The sequence below is a fragment of the Monodelphis domestica genome, chromosome 3, assembly GCF_027887165.1.
Source record: "Monodelphis domestica isolate mMonDom1 chromosome 3, mMonDom1.pri, whole genome shotgun sequence".
Taxonomy (NCBI): domain Eukaryota; kingdom Metazoa; phylum Chordata; class Mammalia; order Didelphimorphia; family Didelphidae; genus Monodelphis; species Monodelphis domestica.
This window is the reverse complement of record NC_077229.1, coordinates 92,160,253-92,178,296: the sequence shown is the minus strand read 5'-3', so window position 1 is coordinate 92,178,296 and position 18,044 is coordinate 92,160,253. Positions and strand designations below refer to the sequence as shown.

Sequence of the window (18,044 nt, the reverse complement as noted above, 5' to 3'; positions counted from 1 at the left end):
CTTGGATGAGTAGCTAGGAGAATAATCTGCATAGAACTATTAATTGAATCCTAGGGAACTGGTGAAATCACTAAGCAAGATAACGTAGTGGGAGAGAGGAAAGGGACCTACAGTAGAGCCCTGGGGAACACCTGAAGTTTAATGAGATGAAGGTCCAACACATGAGACTGAGAAAGAGGGGTCAGGCATAGGAGAACCAGGAAAGATCAGAGTCATGAAAACAGAGAGAGGAGAGAATGATGGGCAGTGACAAAAGTTGCAGAGAGGCCAAGAAGGGTGAGGATTGGGAAGAAACCATGGTACATTGTGCTGTACACTGATGGAGGCCAAAGGTTTAGCTCTGAATGAGTCCCTGTCTTCTGAGAGTTCATCATTTAGTATATTGGTTCTTATGCATTTTTGTATCAGGGACCACTTTAGAAGTCTGGCAAAATGTATTGGGAAAGCTAGAAGTAGGACAGACTTACCTTTTGGCAGTGAAGTTGAATATCACCAATCTCCAAGATACTCCCATCATATCTGTGTCCTTTCTGGCCTTTTTTTCCCTGTCATACAATGTTCTAAGAACTCCACACTGAATGGATAAGCTTCTCATTCCTATCTCTTCCCCCCACCTCACATTGATGGTGTGTTAGGACTTGGCCTGTGAGAGGGATGAGAGCCTTTCTATGGTCCCACTGAAGTAACCACCTACACCCTATCTTGGTTAGACTGAGCAAAGGTGCCATCTTTCATTTTGGGAAAAGAGTTTTGGTGGTGTCAGACATTGCTGGAGACACTATATATATATTAAGTGGGACACTTAAAAATGGATTAGAACCACAGCTATAAGGTAATTAGGTGGGGCCAACAATGATATCATCCAGAGCCATTAAAAGCTTCCTTTTCTTCATGTCACACTTGAGAAGCCGTGATCCTTCCAACCCAGGATTAGGCCTGACAGGGACCATTGCCAGACTTCCCAAATAACCAACCCATTAAGAATCATTTGTGAATGCCTTTATTAGGATATGAATAACTGACATTTATATGATTCCATTAAAATTTCCAGAGCCCTTTATGTACATTGTTTTATTTGAGTCTTATAACAACTCTTTTGAGTTACTCTTTTGAGTTATGTACTATTTTTTTTACTCTCCTCATTTTACACAGAAATTTGAGGGCCAGAGAGATTAAATGACTTAACCAGAACCACACAGGTATTAGGTAAAAGAGATGACATTTGAACTCAGGTCTCTACCTATAAAATGCTGACTATGCAGTGTCTTGTGGAGATGGAGACATGCATCTCTGTTGCTTAGAGCTGTTTACTTGTAGCCTTCAGAAGGTATGTGGGTGATAGCCATAGCCTCAGGATTATTTAACCCAGAGGAAGCTGCTGTTTGGATCTGTGGTCATTGGATTCTTTCCCAAATATAAGATGAAGATATCACTAAAAAGATAGCCACCTGAAGGACATGATAAAAAAAAAATTCCCAGAAATGGGTGGGTTCTTGCCCCGGTCTACTTTTGAATAGCCTATGGGAAGGGATTTGTTGGGCTTTTGTTCATGGAGGGTGAGTGAGGTGCCTTCCTGTGCTTTGCTTTCAGGCACCGGTGATGAAGGGGATGGGCAGACAGTTGGGAGCACATAGCGGCTGGAAGCTCATCTGCTTGCAAGGCTGCTGCTTTGTCCATCCCCCAGCAGGCGCCTCAATCGTTCCAGGCAGCGTTGGCGGCTCCAGGACTTAGGAACCATGCATCCCTGTTCTGTTTGTTCGTTTCTTTGGTCTGGATCAGTAGATTCCACACAAAGCAGACTCAGAAAACTGCCTGAATGTGGTTTGGGACATGAAAGCTCATCATATTGATGAGCAGAAAAATAACCTTCCTCCCCCTCTTTTCATTGAAATGGCACATTGACTTGTCACACACAGCCCCTCCTTGGGACCTGAGGATTCTGTTTCTTCAGTAGCTCATGTGGCACCAGCCTCCGGAAATTCATTTTACAGTAACTCCAGGGCTGTAGCCGCCATAGCTCTTGGGTCTGTCTGTCCTCTCCTTGTTACCACCTGACTCTCAGAGCCCCTGCCCAATTGCAAGGGAAGCAACATTGAGCAATTTCTGTTCCCCTGAATCATCACCCTCAAACTGCTCCCCCTCACCAAGTTTGGGCTCCTTGGAGAATGGACAGGCTGAGTATTTTGCATCTTGTCCACCTCCCCATGAGGGCAATATTGCCAGCTTCAGGGCCCCACTCTCTCCACTGGCCCCTCTTGTCTAGGTCCAAGCCCCCAGGCAGCATTGAAGGGCCCAGTGGGTGTGTTTCACTAACTCCTTTCCCTCCTTTGTCCAATATTGTTTTGGGGGGGTTCTATTGTGCTGATCCTTTTTTTAAAAAGGTTAATTTTTTTGTTGGTTTTGTGTTTTTTTTTTTTTAGTTTTTTGTTTTTTTTTTAGTTTTTAGTTTTTTTTTTTTAGTTTTTAATAAGATGCTCTTTGTGTGTTGAGAAAGTGAAGCTCTATTGTTTTGTACTTTTCTGTTACTATTTAAGGGAGAGCTAAGCCACTCTATATAATAGATGTTATATATCATTTGCTTAGTCAGTTTTGTTCTGGCCAGGTACAGGCTAACAGATAGTAGATGCCCCTAGGCTGCCCAATAACAACAGCTAGTGGGGAATACCTGTTGGCCTCCCAAAAATAATGGGTCTATCTAACAGTGGGGCCAGTCATGGAGCTAGCGTCTTTGGAATTGTTTAATTTTTTTTTTCTTTCCCCCTTCCTTTGATATTTTGATACCGTGACTCCTTATCCTTTCCCCCTGCTAATTATTACTGTTTGCATGAACATCATCATGGGAGCAGCTGAGACTAGGATGCTGAAGAGACTGGGCTCCCTCCCACTTCACCAACCAGAGGGGAAAGGGACTTTTTTCTCTAGCTTAGTCTTCCAATATGGGCAGGATGAAGGGAAGGGAATTACTCAGCCCTGGCCTGTTCATTCTACCCCATGCCATATCAACTTCACATGTCCTTCCAACTTATGTACCCAAGGTGGAAATAAGCCCCAGCTTCCTGCTGTGCCAGGGAGAGAACAGCTTCCCCATTGACCAGCATCAGGAAAGAATTGGTTTACAGGACATAATCCTGATAAGTCCCTGGAGTTTGGGGAGTTATAAGTAAATCTTCAATTCCTTTTAACACAACTGGATTTGACTTAAGTTCTTGGTGCCCACCACAAATAGGATATTCTTCGTGGTCCTTCCTACAGCAGTGGGGACTGAAATCCCCTTCATCTAGGATTTTCTTTTGCTTTTGACTATTCTCATCATGGGACTGTTATTAGCAGTTTCTCTGGGCAACATCCCAGTGGTGCCATGAGACCTAGGCTGCTGACAGATAACTTTGTCATTATCTTCTGGGCTTTTTCCTTTCTTCCCCTTATCCCTCCCAGCTCTGCTTTGATATCAGGACATTTAAACTTATTTTCAGATTAGTTAAAGTCCCTCTTGGATGACAAAACTCACAGGTCCAGAGTCCACAGGGCCTCTGCAGGTGAGCTTGGTGCTGTTTCCTCACTCTCCCCAACCCAAATGGTCTGACTTGGCCAAAGCCCAGAGAGAAGATGGGACCAGCAGGTCTTGGTTCATGTTGAAAAGATCCAGCTTTATTCCTACACAGATCTCACCAACTGCTTAGGGTCATTCTTCAAACTTGTCAGCTGCTAACTGGGAACATGTAGTTTCATGTGGAGGCCTTCAGAGTTCTTTCTGCATAGCAAAGGGGCAGAGATTCCACTTCAGTCCATACAAGAAACTTTGTGAATTTGGTCCAGAATTATCTTGAATCCCCATCCAATGAGAGATATAGTTAGGCCAGAGCTAAACTTATTACACTTCCTGCTTTCAGGCTTAGAAAACTAGTGACAGGTAAAACCAGATAATGCCCATGTGTTTTGGAAGATTTATGTAAGATTGTCATATGAAATGTATTTGGGAATTACATTAAAACTTTTAACAAAAACTTGGGTCTGCTGCCTTGTACTCTTTGCCACACAAGATCAGAGTTTAGCCTTTTTCTTAGGGAAACTATAAAATAGCATTCTCATCCTGACCAAGATAAGATTGAAACCTTGCAGAGACCTTATATAATAGCCTCTTGATTTTCCAGATATTCTTCAGCAATTAAATGAAGAGATTAGACAAGATAAACTCAAAGATCCTTTTTCTAAATCTTGACAGTCTGAATCTGAGTTTGCAAAATGAAGAAGGTTGAATCAAATAAAACAGGCCCAGGAAGAAGGTGCCTACCTGCTCAAGGTTGAATGGGGTAGGAAGGGATAATCTAGTCATTGATTCCTAGGCCAATATCCTTTCTACTCTTCTTTCCTCTCTTACAAGTCTGGAACTTGACCCTTCTTTTGTGATCACTGCTCAGGAAGGAGGAAAGCATTAACTCTTGAGTCATCCTGGACCTAAAACCCAACTGCCACATCCTACCTTTGTTTACTCTGTGAAGTGAAAGTTGTCCTTTTTAGCTCTAACACTGCAATTCTAAGACTGTTTCAGGGAATTATCATCATTCTTTAACCTAAAAGCATTCACTGGAGCAAGGCCTTCTCTCTACTATATATCGGTCCAGAACCAGAGACCACTGGACAATAGGAGTCCCTCTTGGTAGAGGAACCTTCTGAACCAGGGGCCTTCAGCCTTTCCTCATCTCTCAATGTGCTCCCTCTTAGAAGAACCCAGGTTAGACTGACAGCCTTGCCCAGCTATACTGTTCAGAGTCTTTTCCCTCCCAGCAAATATAGATTCAGCCTCTTGTTCTAGTCACAGTCTTACAATTTAGATTTGGAAGAGCCCTCAGAGATCATCAAATTAACTAGAGGGAACTATGCTCCAAAGAGATTGTCTCAATAAATCCAGAGCTGGAAGAAGGCTGAGGGGCCATTTAATGCAAGCCCCTCGTTTTATAGAAAAGCAAGCCAAAGACCAGGGAGGCTACCTAACTTGGTCAAGGGCACACAGGCAGTGGGTAAGCTTCAGAGACACTGTCTGAACCCTGTTTCTCTAACTCTGTGGATAGTACTTTTCCTAGTGTACATACCACAGGCTTCATAGAACTAGAACTTGGTGCTCACATCTTTTGTTTTTCAATGGATGCTCCCTTTACTGGGTCCTGCTGCTTCTCTGTTCCTTTTCCCCAGTTCCTTCCTGAGCATGGTAAATTGTGAATATCTTCCTCTCAGTTTCCCTGATATCGTCTTAATGTTAAAATAACTCCTCTCCCACCCAGCCTGTGCCATCATACTCTTTAAGTCCCTTTGAGCAGTAGCCTAGAAATTTAGTTCCTCTTCCATTAGAGATGGAGAAACTTAAAATGCATAAAGGTTAAAATGGCTTGTCCAAGGTCATTTAGATGGTGATAACAGATACGGGATTCCAGCCCATCTTCCATCCTCTGCTAGCCAAGGGAAGGGCCTACTTAACCTCCCCTCAGCTCTGCTGTATCCTTAACCTAGAACTTTTCCTAAACATGGGAGGTAGGTGGGAGCCAAAGGGGGAAAATCATCCCTTCAGAGATGGAGGATTAGGGATTTTACTATGAGTTCCCAGGGGATCCCAGCTCACAACAACTTTACAAGAAGTAAAAAGGAACTCAGTTCATCCAATTTGTCTGTATCTCACTGTTTCCAACTGGATATCATCCAGTTTCTGCTTAAAGATCACAATGGGGGTGGGGATGGAGTTGTTCAGAAGTTCTATTTTGGAACCCCTCATATTAGGAATTTTTAAACTTTTATTCAGCCAAGCAACCTTCCTTTACCTTGCATTTGTCATTGTTATGTCCAATTCTTCATGGCTCCATATGGGGTTTGCTTGGCAATGATACTCATTTTACAGATGAGGAAACTGAAGCAAATATTAAGTGACTTGCCCAGGGTCATGCAGCTAGTGAGTGTCTGAGGCCGGATTTGGACACTTGAAGTTGACGCTTGAAGTCATCTTGACTCCAGGCCCAGCACTCTATCCACTGCACCACCTAGCTGCCCAGTTCGTTGCATCTAGTTCTGTCCTTTGCCATCAAGCAAAGCGAATTTTACCTCTTCCCTGTAACACTTCTCCAAATACTTGAAGCTAGATTCATGAACCTCCCCTCCCCACAGTCTCTTGCCTCCCATGTGTCCAATGCTTAATGACAAGGCAACAAAGTGAGAGGCCAGCGAGGAGCTTGAATTTCATTTGAAAAGCACAGGTTACAAGAGGGTAGATTTAGAGGATGCAGGGAGAGCCAAAGCCTGTGCTGACTTGTGACGCTGGGCTAGGGAGGGGAGAAAGGCTTGGATCAACCTCATGCAGGTGGGGGATGGCTGAAGGGGGAAGCAGGACAGAGGAACCCCTTGTGGGGGGAAGGGAGTAGTGTTAAACCATTCCCTGGGCAAAAGGCGAGAGGAGGGACCCAGCACACCACCTCTCCTCGAATAGCCTTAGGAGCATTGGATTTTAGAGATCAGCAAAACTGGTGGTGTCAGAGGCCTGAATGGGGACCCCAAGTTTCCCATCACTTCCTCTGTGGAATGAGGGATTGGAGCAGTTGGTCTCCGAGTTCCCTTCCAGCACACTGCCAGTAGCCCTTTGACCCTCTGAATCCCAGAAAGGGCAAAGGGCTTTGCCAATGGCTGAATGGGTGGAAAGAGGGAGGGCCAGGATTGGAATCTGTGTCCTCTGATTCCTTCAGTGATCCCGATGCTCTTCCCGGTAGTTGCCTCTCAGGGCGTTGGGGGTGGAGGTGATAGAGCAGAGGCAGGGAGGGATGAAACTAAGGCTTGGTGTCAGGGAGGAGGGAATGGCTCAACTCTCGGACTGGTCCTCTGGTGCCTTCCCTTGGGTCCAGGTGTCACAGTTGCCAGGCACTGGTCATCATAGCCACGAACTCTTCATCTGTGTCCACAGAAGCGCTCACACCGCTATAGTAATCCAGGAACTCTGCCGCAGTGACCTGCAGGGGAACAGGAGTCTGCCATCCCCAGCCCGCCCTGCCCTGGCTCCCGTAGTCTGGAAGAAGGAGAAAGTGTTCCAAATTTCAAGTCGGTGTAGAAAACTGGCACCAAGAAGTAAGGCCATGCAGTGTGGAGCAAAGAGCCCTGGGTGCATGGTCAGGAATACTGGTCCGGGATCCCTGGCCTACAGCCTTCAGTAAAAGGGCTTTCTATGCCTCCTTTGGACTAGAATCAGGGCATCTTAACCTTTTTTGTGTGATGGGTCCCTCTGGCAGCTTGGTGACGCCTAGGGACCTCCTCTCAGAATAATGTTTTTAAATGAATAAAAAATAAAATACATAGGATTATAAAGGAAACCCGTTGTGTTGAAATACAGCTTTCCGAATTTAAAAAAAATGAAATTCAGAGGGAAATCCAGGGGAAGAACCCCTGGACTAGATCATTAGGGTCATGTGACCCCTTTTAAGGTTTTCTAACTCCAAGGGAACAACCACTTGAAGATGGACCGAGCGTGTGTGCGGGACGCCAAGGGCCAGATCAAGGACAGGGAGCTGGGGAGGCCTGGCTACCTGCCCATCCTTGTCACCAGTGTCAAAGTTGTCCAGGAAGTGCTGGAACACGTCATCCTCGGTCCACTCGCCGCTCTGAAATTTGGGGTGGTCCCGGCCACTGTAAATGCCCCGAAGGTCATCCACGGTCACCACACCGTCTCCGCTTCTGTCCAACTTGGCAAAGGCAGCCGCAATGACGTCCTTCCGGGCCTGAGACATGGGTGGCTGGGGACAAGGGGACAAATCAATGAGGGATTGGGTGGGGGGAGCAGGTCCAGGACGCAGGACACGCTTCGAGACAGGCAGTGCATAGCATAATGCCCTCTGTGTGGATTGGTTTTTCTCTTGTGGGAAATAGTAGGGAGAGGTCTGGGGGCTTCTAGAGGGGGGATGGCCCAGTGTCTGTGGGGAAAACTCCATGTTTGGGAGAGGCTCCCTGAGAATGGGGAGAGTGAAGAATGGCCACCTCCAGGCTCGGCATGCCCCAAACCATTATCTTCCCCAAAATTCTTCCCTTCTTTCTAACTTGTTTATTTCTGTGGTGGGCAGCACTGTGGTCTCTGTGCCCCCCAGTTCTAGCCTCCTTTACATCCCTCCTTCCTCTACCTATTCTGTGTGTTTGCATCCAGGCTCCTTGCTAAGGGAGATGACAGCCTTGTCATCTCCCTTAGCGACCCAAGCCCCACCGGGGTTCTGCCTGCTTCCAGGCTCTGCCTTCCCCAGGGCATCCCCCTCACCGCTGCCTGGGGACACTCCTGCCCCCCAGCCCTCCCCCACACAGCTCCAGTTGGTTCTTTAGAGTCTTAGGCTCTGAAGGTGCCTCACCAGCGGCCCAGCCCGCCTTCCCCATTTCCCGTTCTTCCCCAGACTGGCCCATTTGCCATTTGATAGGAGGGCCTCCCTCCCCACTTCTCCCCAATTGCCTTGGAGAGAATTCCTCTGCGCCAGGCTTGCTATGGGCTCTCCCACGAGGACGGGAGCCCCTGAAGAGCAAGGCCTCTGTGTCGAGCCGCCTAATACATGCCGGTCGAGACCCCCAGTGCTGGGAAGCTCCCTCACCCGCAGGGCCCGAAGAAACTCCTCCAGGTCTAAGGTCCCATTGCCATGGCGGTCCCAACGCTTGCAGATCTGCTCCATCTCCTGAGCCTCCAGCACCAGCCCCATCTCCTCCAGGCCCCGGCGCAGCTCGTCAGCATCCAGGGTCCCGCTCCGGTTGGCATCCAGTCGTCGAAACACTCTGGTGGGTGAAAGAACGGGGGGCAGGGCTCGATGGCCGGGGGGATGGGGGCTGGGGTGCAGCCAGGAGCTCTAGGGAGAGGAGGATTACCTGGCTAGGCCTCGGATCCCTGATGCCCCACGTTCCAGGCACTTTGCTCGGAGTTTCTCAGTGGCTTCCATCACAGGTGAACAGCAAGGAAGACGGTGCTCTGCGGAAGGAGCGGACCCTTCACGCTTGCAGAAGCCCTGCGTTGACCCTCGTGCCCGCTCCTGGCCTCCCTGCCCCCTTCCCCTGGACAGGGCAAACAGGGACGGCGGCCCCCACCCTGAGCCCTTGGGCCTCCATGCCTGCTTCAGGGCCATCAACGTCCCGGGCAAACCAGGGCCCTCCTCCCCTCCTCCAAGCAGAGCCCCTTCCCCTTTCCTCCCCTGTAATCCCAGAGGCCAGGCCTGGCCTCGGTGCCCCGATGGCCCAACGCTGTGCTGCTCTTAGTCGGGCTTGAATGGCCAGGCTAGGAAGGTAGAGCAAATAAGGCCTTTGCCTAAGCCAAGAATCCCAAGAAAGGAGACCTCGTGCCCATCCTTTGCCCGGGGAAGCGGGGTGCAGCCAACCCCCCAAACACCTACCCCTCACCCGCAGCTTTTCTACCGAGATTGTAGCTCCTCAGCTTCCTCTGTGCGGCTAGAGTTGTGCCCGGTGCCAGAAGGCAGGCGTCCTGGCAGTCAGGGAGCGTTGCTAGGAGACAGTCACCCCTGGGACTGGGTGGAGTTTTAGCCGGCCCTGCTGTAACCTTGTCGGTGCCCGGGCCCTCTGCCTGCGGCTGCACACCCCCAGCCTCCCTCCAACCGGCCAGGGCAGGTCTATCCTTTATTATCCTAGGCCCAGGGGGCTAAGGATACAGGCCAGACCTCCATCCTGGGTGCTGAGAAGGGACAAGGTGGCTGCGGATGGCCTGGGGGAGAGAGAAGATTAGGAGGTCGCCCCAAGAACCCCGAGCCTGAGGTACTGCACAAAGGAATCTCCTTCTGGGTCATCCAAGCAAATCTGAACACAAACCCCTTTAGAACTTGAAATGAATGGACAGAACCCCGGAAATGCTAGTCAGCGGGAAGAACTAGTGTTAAAACTTACTTCATAGAAATTTTAAAAATCATAAAAAATATTAAGGGGGCAGCTGGGTAGCTCAGTGGATTGAGAGTCAGGCCTAGAGATGAGAGGTCCTGCGTTCAAATCTGGCCTCAGACATTTCCTAGCTGTGTGACCCTGGGCAAGTCACTTGACCCCCATTGCCTAGATCTTACCGCTCTTCTGCCTTGGAGCCAACACATAGTATGGATTCTAAGACAGAAGGTGAGGATTCTTTCTAGATGGGAAAAGCAATAGATATGGAAGAAGACCCAGGTTCAAATCCCATCTCTACCCCTGAAGGATGCTGGGAAAGTCACTTCTGTTCTCTGCATCTCCATTTCCCCATCTGTAATACGAGGGGGTTTGGCCAGCCCTGAGGTCCCTCTGGACCCCAAACCTATGTACCCCAAGGATGGGAGATGGAAGAGGTCACCCAGCATCGTCAGGGGCAGAGCTAAGATGAGGTGGGGGGGGGGGGGTTGCAGCTCAGCCTGGAAAGCAGGAGAAGCCCCTCGGCTCTTCCTAGAGCTCCTTAGAAGCAGAGGGAGCTGCCTCCTTGGGAACTAAAGCCCCTGACACTGGAGGGCCAGCAGCCCAGCCTGGAGAGCCGCCTACAGGGAATGCTTCTGCCAGGCACAAGCTAGACCTTGGGGGAGAGAACACGAGACCCGAGTCGGGTTTGAATCTTAATTTTGCCACTTGTGCTGTGATTGGGGGCAACAAAATCACCCCCCCCCTTTCTGAGCCTCACTTTTTTCCCTCTGAAATGGGGGGATTGGATCATTTTTTTAAAACTCTTTCTGTCTTAGTAGTACCAATTCTAAGGCAGAAGAGTGGTAAGGGCTAAGCAATTGGGGTTAAGTGACTTGCCCAGGGTCACCCAGCTAGGAAGTATCTGATCCAGATTTGAACCCAGGACCTTCTGAATCTAAGCCTAGATCTTTATAACTACTGGACTGTGTAGCTGCCCCAGTGACATCCTCTAAGATTCTGGACCGAAGGGGCTGAGGAAGGCCAGACGGCACCCGGCCCAGGACCAGAGCTCCAACCCAAGATAGCAAGATAGCAGGCAGGTGGCAGGCTAGCATAACTCAGAAGTCTATGTGGGTAGGCCATTGTCCCTGTTCTTGGGATTCAGCCGACTGAAGTACGGTTCAGCAGCAAGAATGCTAGATTTGGCGTGAGGAAGAATGTGGGTTCGAGTTCATGATCTGCCGACGACTGCTGTATTATAGTGGCCGTCAGAAATGGCCAAGTTAAAAATAACGAGGCTGAGCAGGGACATCTAACAGTCAGTAATGGGCCGGGCCGAGGGGAAGACCGAGGTACCCCCTCCGAGATGAACAGATCCCTTCCCCATCCTCGCACCCCAACCGTCAGGAACTTAGCCAGGGCCCCTCGGGAGCAGCAGGCCGTGGATTTTCTTGGGGAGAAACTGAAGACGGAACCCCAAGCAGCAGCTTACAAGAGGGATAGGATAGCCCAGATCTGCCCCCTCGCCTGCCGTCTCCCTTTCGTAGCCAGGGAGTCGCCCCGTTGGATGGCTCCTCAAGCGCCTTGCCTCCCCTTGTGCCGAAGGGCAGTCCCCACCTCCCTTCCATTCTTCGGGAGTGGGAAATGGGGACATTCTTCTCTTACAAGGCTGGCATTGTTGGGTAAAACGGCACCGTCACCGCCTCCTACACAAATAAAGCTGGGTGGGGGAGGAAGCAAGCAGACCTCTGAGAAATGGGCCCAATGGGAAGAGCGATGGATGGAGCTGAAGGCAGGCTTGCTAGCTGTGTGACGTTGGGCAAATATTTCCCCTCTCTGGACCTCTTTCTCCATAAAATAGAAGGCTTAGACTAGGGGATCGCTGGTGTCCTTGGAATCGAAGCCTCACTGCCCACCAGTGCAGGACCTCCCCTTCCATCCCCCCAGCTGAGACGTTGGACGGAGGATGTGGGGAACAGAAATGGAATTCTCTGAAGGAGGTGACCCCTTTTCCTTCTAGCTGATCCCTGACGGCCCACTGTGAGCCTCCCCCCAACCCACTGCGTGCAAAAGATGGGAGGAGGCCTCGTGGCTGCTCTCGGAGAATGAAGGAAACAAAGAGGCAAGTTTCTCCTTTTACTTGCTTTTATAAAAAGTGAAATATTTATCCTCAAATGGTGAACTTGCCATTTCAGAGTTCAGTTTGAGAATGACCCCATAGAAAACAGACATGTAAAATATAGACATCTATTAGATATAAAAAGGATTTCTAGTTGGCTACATAGAGCTGCATTAGAGCCGCTACCCCAGTCTGTGTTCCCATAGTCGATGCTCTTCTGAAGAGATGTTCAGGGCAAAGCCCGTTACCAGCGACTCCAAATGAAGGCTAGAATTCTTCTCTTAGGTTGGAATTCTGCTCCGCTGAGTATCCCCTGACATCAGAGAGCCATTCAACAGAGCATGGAAGCCACCACTTTCTTATCCAAAATCTTCCCTTGTCACAGGTCTTGCGGTAATTAGAAGGTAGAGAGGACTGGCCAATCCTTCCAACCATCTGATATCGGCAGAGACTAGCTGGCTGGGCCGCCTGGGAAAACAACTCCCACTCGAGTTTTTTAAAAATCAAGAACAAATGTAGAATTTGAAAAAGAGTATTTTAAAATACACTGAAACTTCCTACTAACGCTGATAGAAAAGAATGAGTGGCTTAGAATAGGCTACATAGTAAATGACAAACCTTTGTGCCCCAGTATTATTCAAAATAAGAACCCCTTCTAATTCCTAACTCCTCTGTTCCCTCTCGGGATGGCACAGTTCTCAAAATATGGATCACTGTCAAGATTGCTAACCAGAACAGGAAGCTAGCAGCAGGGGCTGGGGGAGAAGAGCCACAGGTTTGGTTTGGTTTGGTCTGATTTAAAGCCCCGGTGATCTGAACCAAGGTGATCTTCCGAAATGCTCATCTACCTCCCCTTCCCAAGTCGGTTTTGCCTTTTCCATATCCGGGGGTTTCTCTAGGATGGAGTAAAGCCTGACCAGAGCCAGGTCCCTTAAGAGGTCAGCTATCATTAACGTCACTGTACTGTTGTACTTGGGAACTCCTACTCCCACACAGGACCTGGCTGCCAAGCCCAACTGGGAATTTAGAGAATTTACCCCTCATATCCCTGTAGTTAAGCTGTGTTTTTCCTTTATTTGCCTCCCTCCTTGAGATGCTAGTCCACATGCACCCTGAGTTTGAAGGTTCTGCAGAGAAAAATCTTTTTAAGGGAAAGGGATATTGGGGGTGAAGGAAGAAACGAAGTCCCTGAATCTAGAATCTAAGTCTCACGGACCATCAGCCCCCATCCTCACAGACAGTTGGTTTTGCAAGAATTCCTGTCTCAATGGGGCAGGGCCAGGAACAGACCAGGGGCTGCTTCTGTGAGGGGGAACCTGGAGGACCCTCATCCCCCTGGTTTTAATGGCTACCACCATAAAGAGAAGGCCTGGAAAGAAGCCACAGGAGGACGGGAGAGCTAACAGTCAGGACAACTCACACTGTGGTTCCAAACATAGTCTGGTCCAAATCTTTGTCATCTAGGTCATCTTCACTGAGAGAGAAGGCCTGGCTATTGGAGAGTGGGCAGGTAGGCCCATCAGTCTCAGGTGCACCATCAGGGAGTGGGGAACTGCTGACACTTGGTGGTCCTGACCTGGCCAAAGGGCCCAGCTGCTCCCCTTCAGCCATGAAGGCCAACAGGCCATCCAGCAGGGGTCGACGCTGGCAGATTTTGTGCAACAGCTCACTTCGATGCTTCAGCTGCACGATCAGGGCGTCTTTCTCCTGAATCACAGTCAGGAGCTTCTGGACAGTCCCCTCTGAAGAAAAGAGCTTTTCCTGAAGATCTGCGATCTCTCTTTGCAGGGGTGGAGACACACACCAGAAAAACAAAGACAAAAGCAAAAATCTTTTGTTCTCATTCAACTCAACAAACATTTATTAAACCCCTACTACATGCCAGACACTGTGCTAAGAGCTTCTCTGCCCTCAAGAAGTTTATATGCTACTGAAGGGATGATGTGGCACTTACATAAATAAGAAAATACAAGGTAGTCGGAGGAAAGAGGAATAGGATAGGATTGTTTTCCACAGGAGGTGGTATCTAAGCTAAGCCCAAAGGATGCTCAGGATTCTAAAAGCAGAGGATTCTGGGCTCAGAGGGATAGATGGTCCATAGGATGGAAAGGCACAGAGGCAGGAGATGGAATGCTGGAGTTTAAGGAATACCTAGTATGTGGTCAGAAGGTAAAGTGTGTGACAGGGAATAAGTCTGAAAAGGGAGGCTGGAGGTGGCTGGTAGAGGGCTTTAAATATCAAATGAGAAACTGCATTTTTTCTGGAAGCAGTAGGGAGTCATTTTAGATCACAAGGGAGTGATACGCATGGTCAGTCCTGTGACTCAGGAATATCACCTCAGCAGCTGGGTGAAAAATGAATTGGAGAAAATAGAGACCAGGATCAGGCAGAACAATGAGAAGACTCGTGGGGTCAGGAAGACTAGAATCCAAATCTAGCCTTAGATACTTACTTAGGTGGGAGCCCTGCAGGCAAGTCTACCTTCCTTGCTTACCTCAACTGTAAAACAGTGCCTACTTCCCAGGGCTGTTGTAAGGATCAAATGAGATATTTGTAAAGTACTAAGCACTGTCCCTGGCACATAGTAGGTGCTTAATAAATGCTAATTTCCTCCTTTTCATAGTTCAAATGTAAGTTAATGAGGGCCCAAACTAGGGTTCTGGCTGAATAAATATAGGGAAGGGGAACAATGTGTGAAACATTATGGAGGCAGAGATGACAAGACAAGAATGTAAGGAAGAAAGAAGTTCCAAAGATGACTCAGACACTATAAACCTAAATGCCTGAGAGAATGGTGTACCCTAAACAGAAACAGAGAAGACTGGAAGAAGGTAGGGCTAGAGGACAGGTCATAAGCATTGTTCTGGACATGAGATGCCAAAGGGATGTCCAGAGGCAGAAACATCCAACAGGCAGCTATTGACTCAGGACTGCACTTCAGGACCAATTAGGACTAAATATATAAATTTAGGAGGCATGTACCTGCATGAAGATGACAACCGGACTTAGGGGAGTTGGTGAAATCACTAAGGGAAAGTGAAAAGAGAAACAAGGTCCCAGGGCAAAATCTTTGAGAACATCCACATTCAGAGGGCAGAAGACAGATGCTGAACTAGCAAAGGATCAAATCATATAATGGATATAAGGTATTTGGCAAACCTTTAGAGAGACTTGAAACAATTCACCCTATTCCTAGGAGGAAAAAAATCAACCCCCTTCCTTGTTTACCCAGTGGAAAGAAATAGAGCTTACAACTCAGATAGATTTAAGGTTTGCAAAGAGTCTTCCTAGCAATAACTCTCAGAGATAAGTAATTTAAGATTTATTATCTCCATTTTAAAGATGAGGAAACTGAGGCTGAGAAATACAGTAACTTGCCCAAAGCTGCATTGCTGGTAAGGGTCCAATCCAGGACCTGAAGCCAGATCTTCTGGCTCCAAGTTCAGTGCTTTTGTCACTACTCCACAATGCTCTTCTGACACACAGGCTGAATTATTCACATTCATTATTTTATCTTCTTCCAACAAACCCCAGCAAAGCCCATCCAGGAAGCGACCTTTGCAGCTGAAACTTGTCCCAAAGGCCCCAGAAATGAGGACCTTACCACAGTCCATGAACAAGTTGAGCATTTGTGGCTTAAAGTACCACTCATGGAAAACAGCACCATCTGGCAAAAAGAACCCTGGTCTAGAAACCAGAAACTCTAGGAACTAGGGGTGGCTCAATGCAGGCCCTGGGTCCTGTGTTTGACAGCTATAGCCATCTAATCTAATTGGCATCCTTGGGATTCAGTGGTCTCTTCAATCCATCCTTTATAGAATCCTGCTTGAATAAGCTTCCTGAAACTCTATCTTCTATTATAATGCCTTCAGGAGCTTCCCTTTGTATCTTTATAATTACACAATGAATAAAAGCATAAAACATTAAATCTTTGTATTTGAGACCCTCCCTATCCTGGTCCCAACTTGCCTTTCCAGCCTTACTTCACTGGACTCTCCTTTGAACAATGTGATATAGCTAAATTGAACATTCCTATCCCTGGTCCTAGTTCTCACCATCCTGTTTTTCTTGTCTGCAAAACTGTAATCACATTATTCTGCCCCTGAAGAAGTTTAACCCAAAACACTGAACAATCTTCACCCATTAATAGTATTGTCTCTCCTCAGGAACTACTTTTTGGTCTATCTCTCCCAATATGTTTTCTTTGACCCTTCCTCTTTCTGACCACTGCTCTTGCTGGAAGAGGTCTCTTTCTCAGATTTCTTATGGTACTTTGTCTAGACCTCTCCTTTAGGCTTATTCTATTCTCCGTTGTACCTCAGTTAGCCATCCATAACTCCCTCTTTTTAGGTTGCAAACTCCTTGAAACTGGGGCAGATAGCAATCCAGCTATTCCTAGCACCTTGTACATAAGATAAAGACATCATTTTATTAGCATAAGAAAGTACTAGCTGAGGGAACTCCCTTTACCAATGAAGGTTGGCATCTTCTCTGCAGCTTATATCCTCAGAGTTACTTAGAACATTGAGAGGTTAAACGGTTTCCCAGGCTCATTCAGCTAGTAGGTATCAGTGGTAGGATTAGATGCACCAAAGCTGACCCTCCATCCACTATGACACACTGCTTTCCACAAAGTCACTTAAATGTTTATGGACTTGAATACCTATGGTGATTTTACAGTTGAAAATTGTAATTTACAACTTAGAAGATCACAAGTATTTAACCATGATAATAATAACACTTTCCTACTTCCCTTAAATAACTAATAATCTCTCTCAGTCTTCTCAGAAACCCGTGAATCTCCTTGACTTTCCTCAGACCTTTCCCCCTCCCATCTTCATTTCAAGAGTTCTTCTAGTCCCTTCTAACTCTTCAGTTTCTCATCACTTCCTTCTCAGTCTTATATTTCCTCCAATTTCTCTAGGACTCTTCAAGTCCCTTGTATTTCCCACCCCGGTCTTTAAGACCCAATTCTCCTATTATCCCAACACCTCTCACAGAATTTGGATTCTCCCATTCCTTCACAAACTTGCTCAGGTCCTGGTTTTGCCCTCCCCCCATACCCAACTCTTTTCTCCCCTCCCTCATAGCCTCATTGTTTCCACTCCTAGCCCCTTCACAGTCCCACATCATACTTCCAGCTCCTCTTGCAGGAACCCCATTTCTGGCTTCCACCCCTATTATTTCTCAGCCTCCCTTCATTCTTGTGGTCTCCCTCATTAGCCCAAGTTCCTTCACTGACTCCATTCTCCGCTCCCAGTTCCCTCCCACTTCCACTCCTTCAACTCCCCCTAACACTTCCCTGACCAACTCCCCTAACATCAAACCTCCCGGCCCCCAGCCTCTCTTCTTCCCAGCCGTCCCCTCATGCCCTCCTAGCCTCCTCTCGAGCCCTTCAGACTTCGGCTCCCGGGCCTCACCGGTCCTTGGCCCGGCCCAGCTCCCGGAGTGCCCCGCGCAGCTGCTCGTCTTTTCGGATGAGACTTTCCGCCTGCTCCCGCACCGTGCGCTCCGCCGCCCCGAGCCGTGCCTCCAACTCCGCTGCCCGCCGGTGTACTGCGGCCAGGTGAGCGTTCGCCTCCCGGATCTGCACAGGTGACGGGCCCGACATGGCCCCGCCAGGCCCCTGGCTTCACTCCGGAAACCGCCACCGGACCCAGAGGCTCCGCCCCGCCCCCTCCAGGAGACCAATCACCGCTCACAACTGGACCTATTGAAGCCAATCCACATCTAGCCACCTCGCCAGGCCCCACCTATTTGTCTCGGCCAATCCTCATCCACGAACACCGGCCAATCCCTGCTCATCTATCTCTACCATGCCAGGCCTGCCTAGTCTATTTCAGGCAATACCGCCCCTCTAATCTAGCCATTCCGATCTCACCAGGCGGATCCCTCCTACCTTCCTCAATCAATCCATGTCCATCCACTTCATCCAGGCTCCTCCCACCCCAGCCAGTCCGCCGACTTTGAAAATGCCCCACCCCTAGTACAAACTCCTCCCCCCTCACGCAGGTTCCGCCCCGATCTAGACCGTCCGTGTCCGCGCAGCTCCACTCAATAAAGTTAAACG

General features: G+C 48.5%; 3 protein-coding genes across 48 annotated transcripts in view; 1 reads left to right on the top strand and 2 right to left on the bottom strand.

The window, feature by feature from the left end:
- Window positions 1-7,340, top strand: part of RANBP3 (RAN binding protein 3) — an 83,428-nt gene extending 76,088 nt beyond the window's left edge. For 38 of the 45 annotated variants that reach the window (XM_007488986.3, XM_007488985.3, XM_056822529.1 and 35 more), the window contains one exon: window positions 1,591-7,340. In XM_007488986.3, the coding sequence (XP_007489048.1) occupies window positions 1,591-1,634 (44 nt within the window). In that variant the 3' untranslated portion in view covers window positions 1,635-7,340. The remainder of the gene's footprint in view (window positions 1-1,590) is intronic. The other 7 variants (XM_007488973.3, XM_056822528.1, XM_056822538.1 and 4 more) reach the window with 1 other exon arrangement.
- On the bottom strand, window positions 6,197-9,636 carry CAPS (calcyphosine). 2 transcript variants are annotated; one of them, XM_007488987.2, is made up of 5 exons: window positions 9,403-9,636; window positions 8,863-8,962; window positions 8,595-8,772; window positions 7,554-7,760; window positions 6,197-6,983 (listed from the first exon to the last, which is right to left on the bottom strand). In XM_007488987.2, the coding sequence occupies exons 2-5, from the start codon at window positions 8,931-8,933 to the stop codon at window positions 6,882-6,884; spliced, it is 558 nt and encodes a 185-aa protein (XP_007489049.1). In that variant the 5' UTR covers window positions 8,934-8,962; window positions 9,403-9,636; the 3' UTR covers window positions 6,197-6,881. The 2 variants fall into 2 exon arrangements, with proteins under 2 accessions (XP_007489049.1, XP_001365906.1); XM_001365869.3 differs by having other exon boundaries at window positions 9,381-9,532.
- Window positions 9,637-11,978: 2,342 nt separating this feature from the next.
- On the bottom strand, window positions 11,979-17,894 carry VMAC (vimentin type intermediate filament associated coiled-coil protein). The gene is made up of 2 exons (XM_001376277.4): window positions 17,395-17,894; window positions 11,979-13,754 (listed from the first exon to the last, which is right to left on the bottom strand). Exons 1-2 carry the CDS (start codon window positions 17,583-17,585, stop codon window positions 13,391-13,393), a joined length of 555 nt encoding a protein of 184 aa, XP_001376314.1. The 5' UTR covers window positions 17,586-17,894; the 3' UTR covers window positions 11,979-13,390.
- Between the last annotated feature and the right edge of the window lie 150 nt (window positions 17,895-18,044).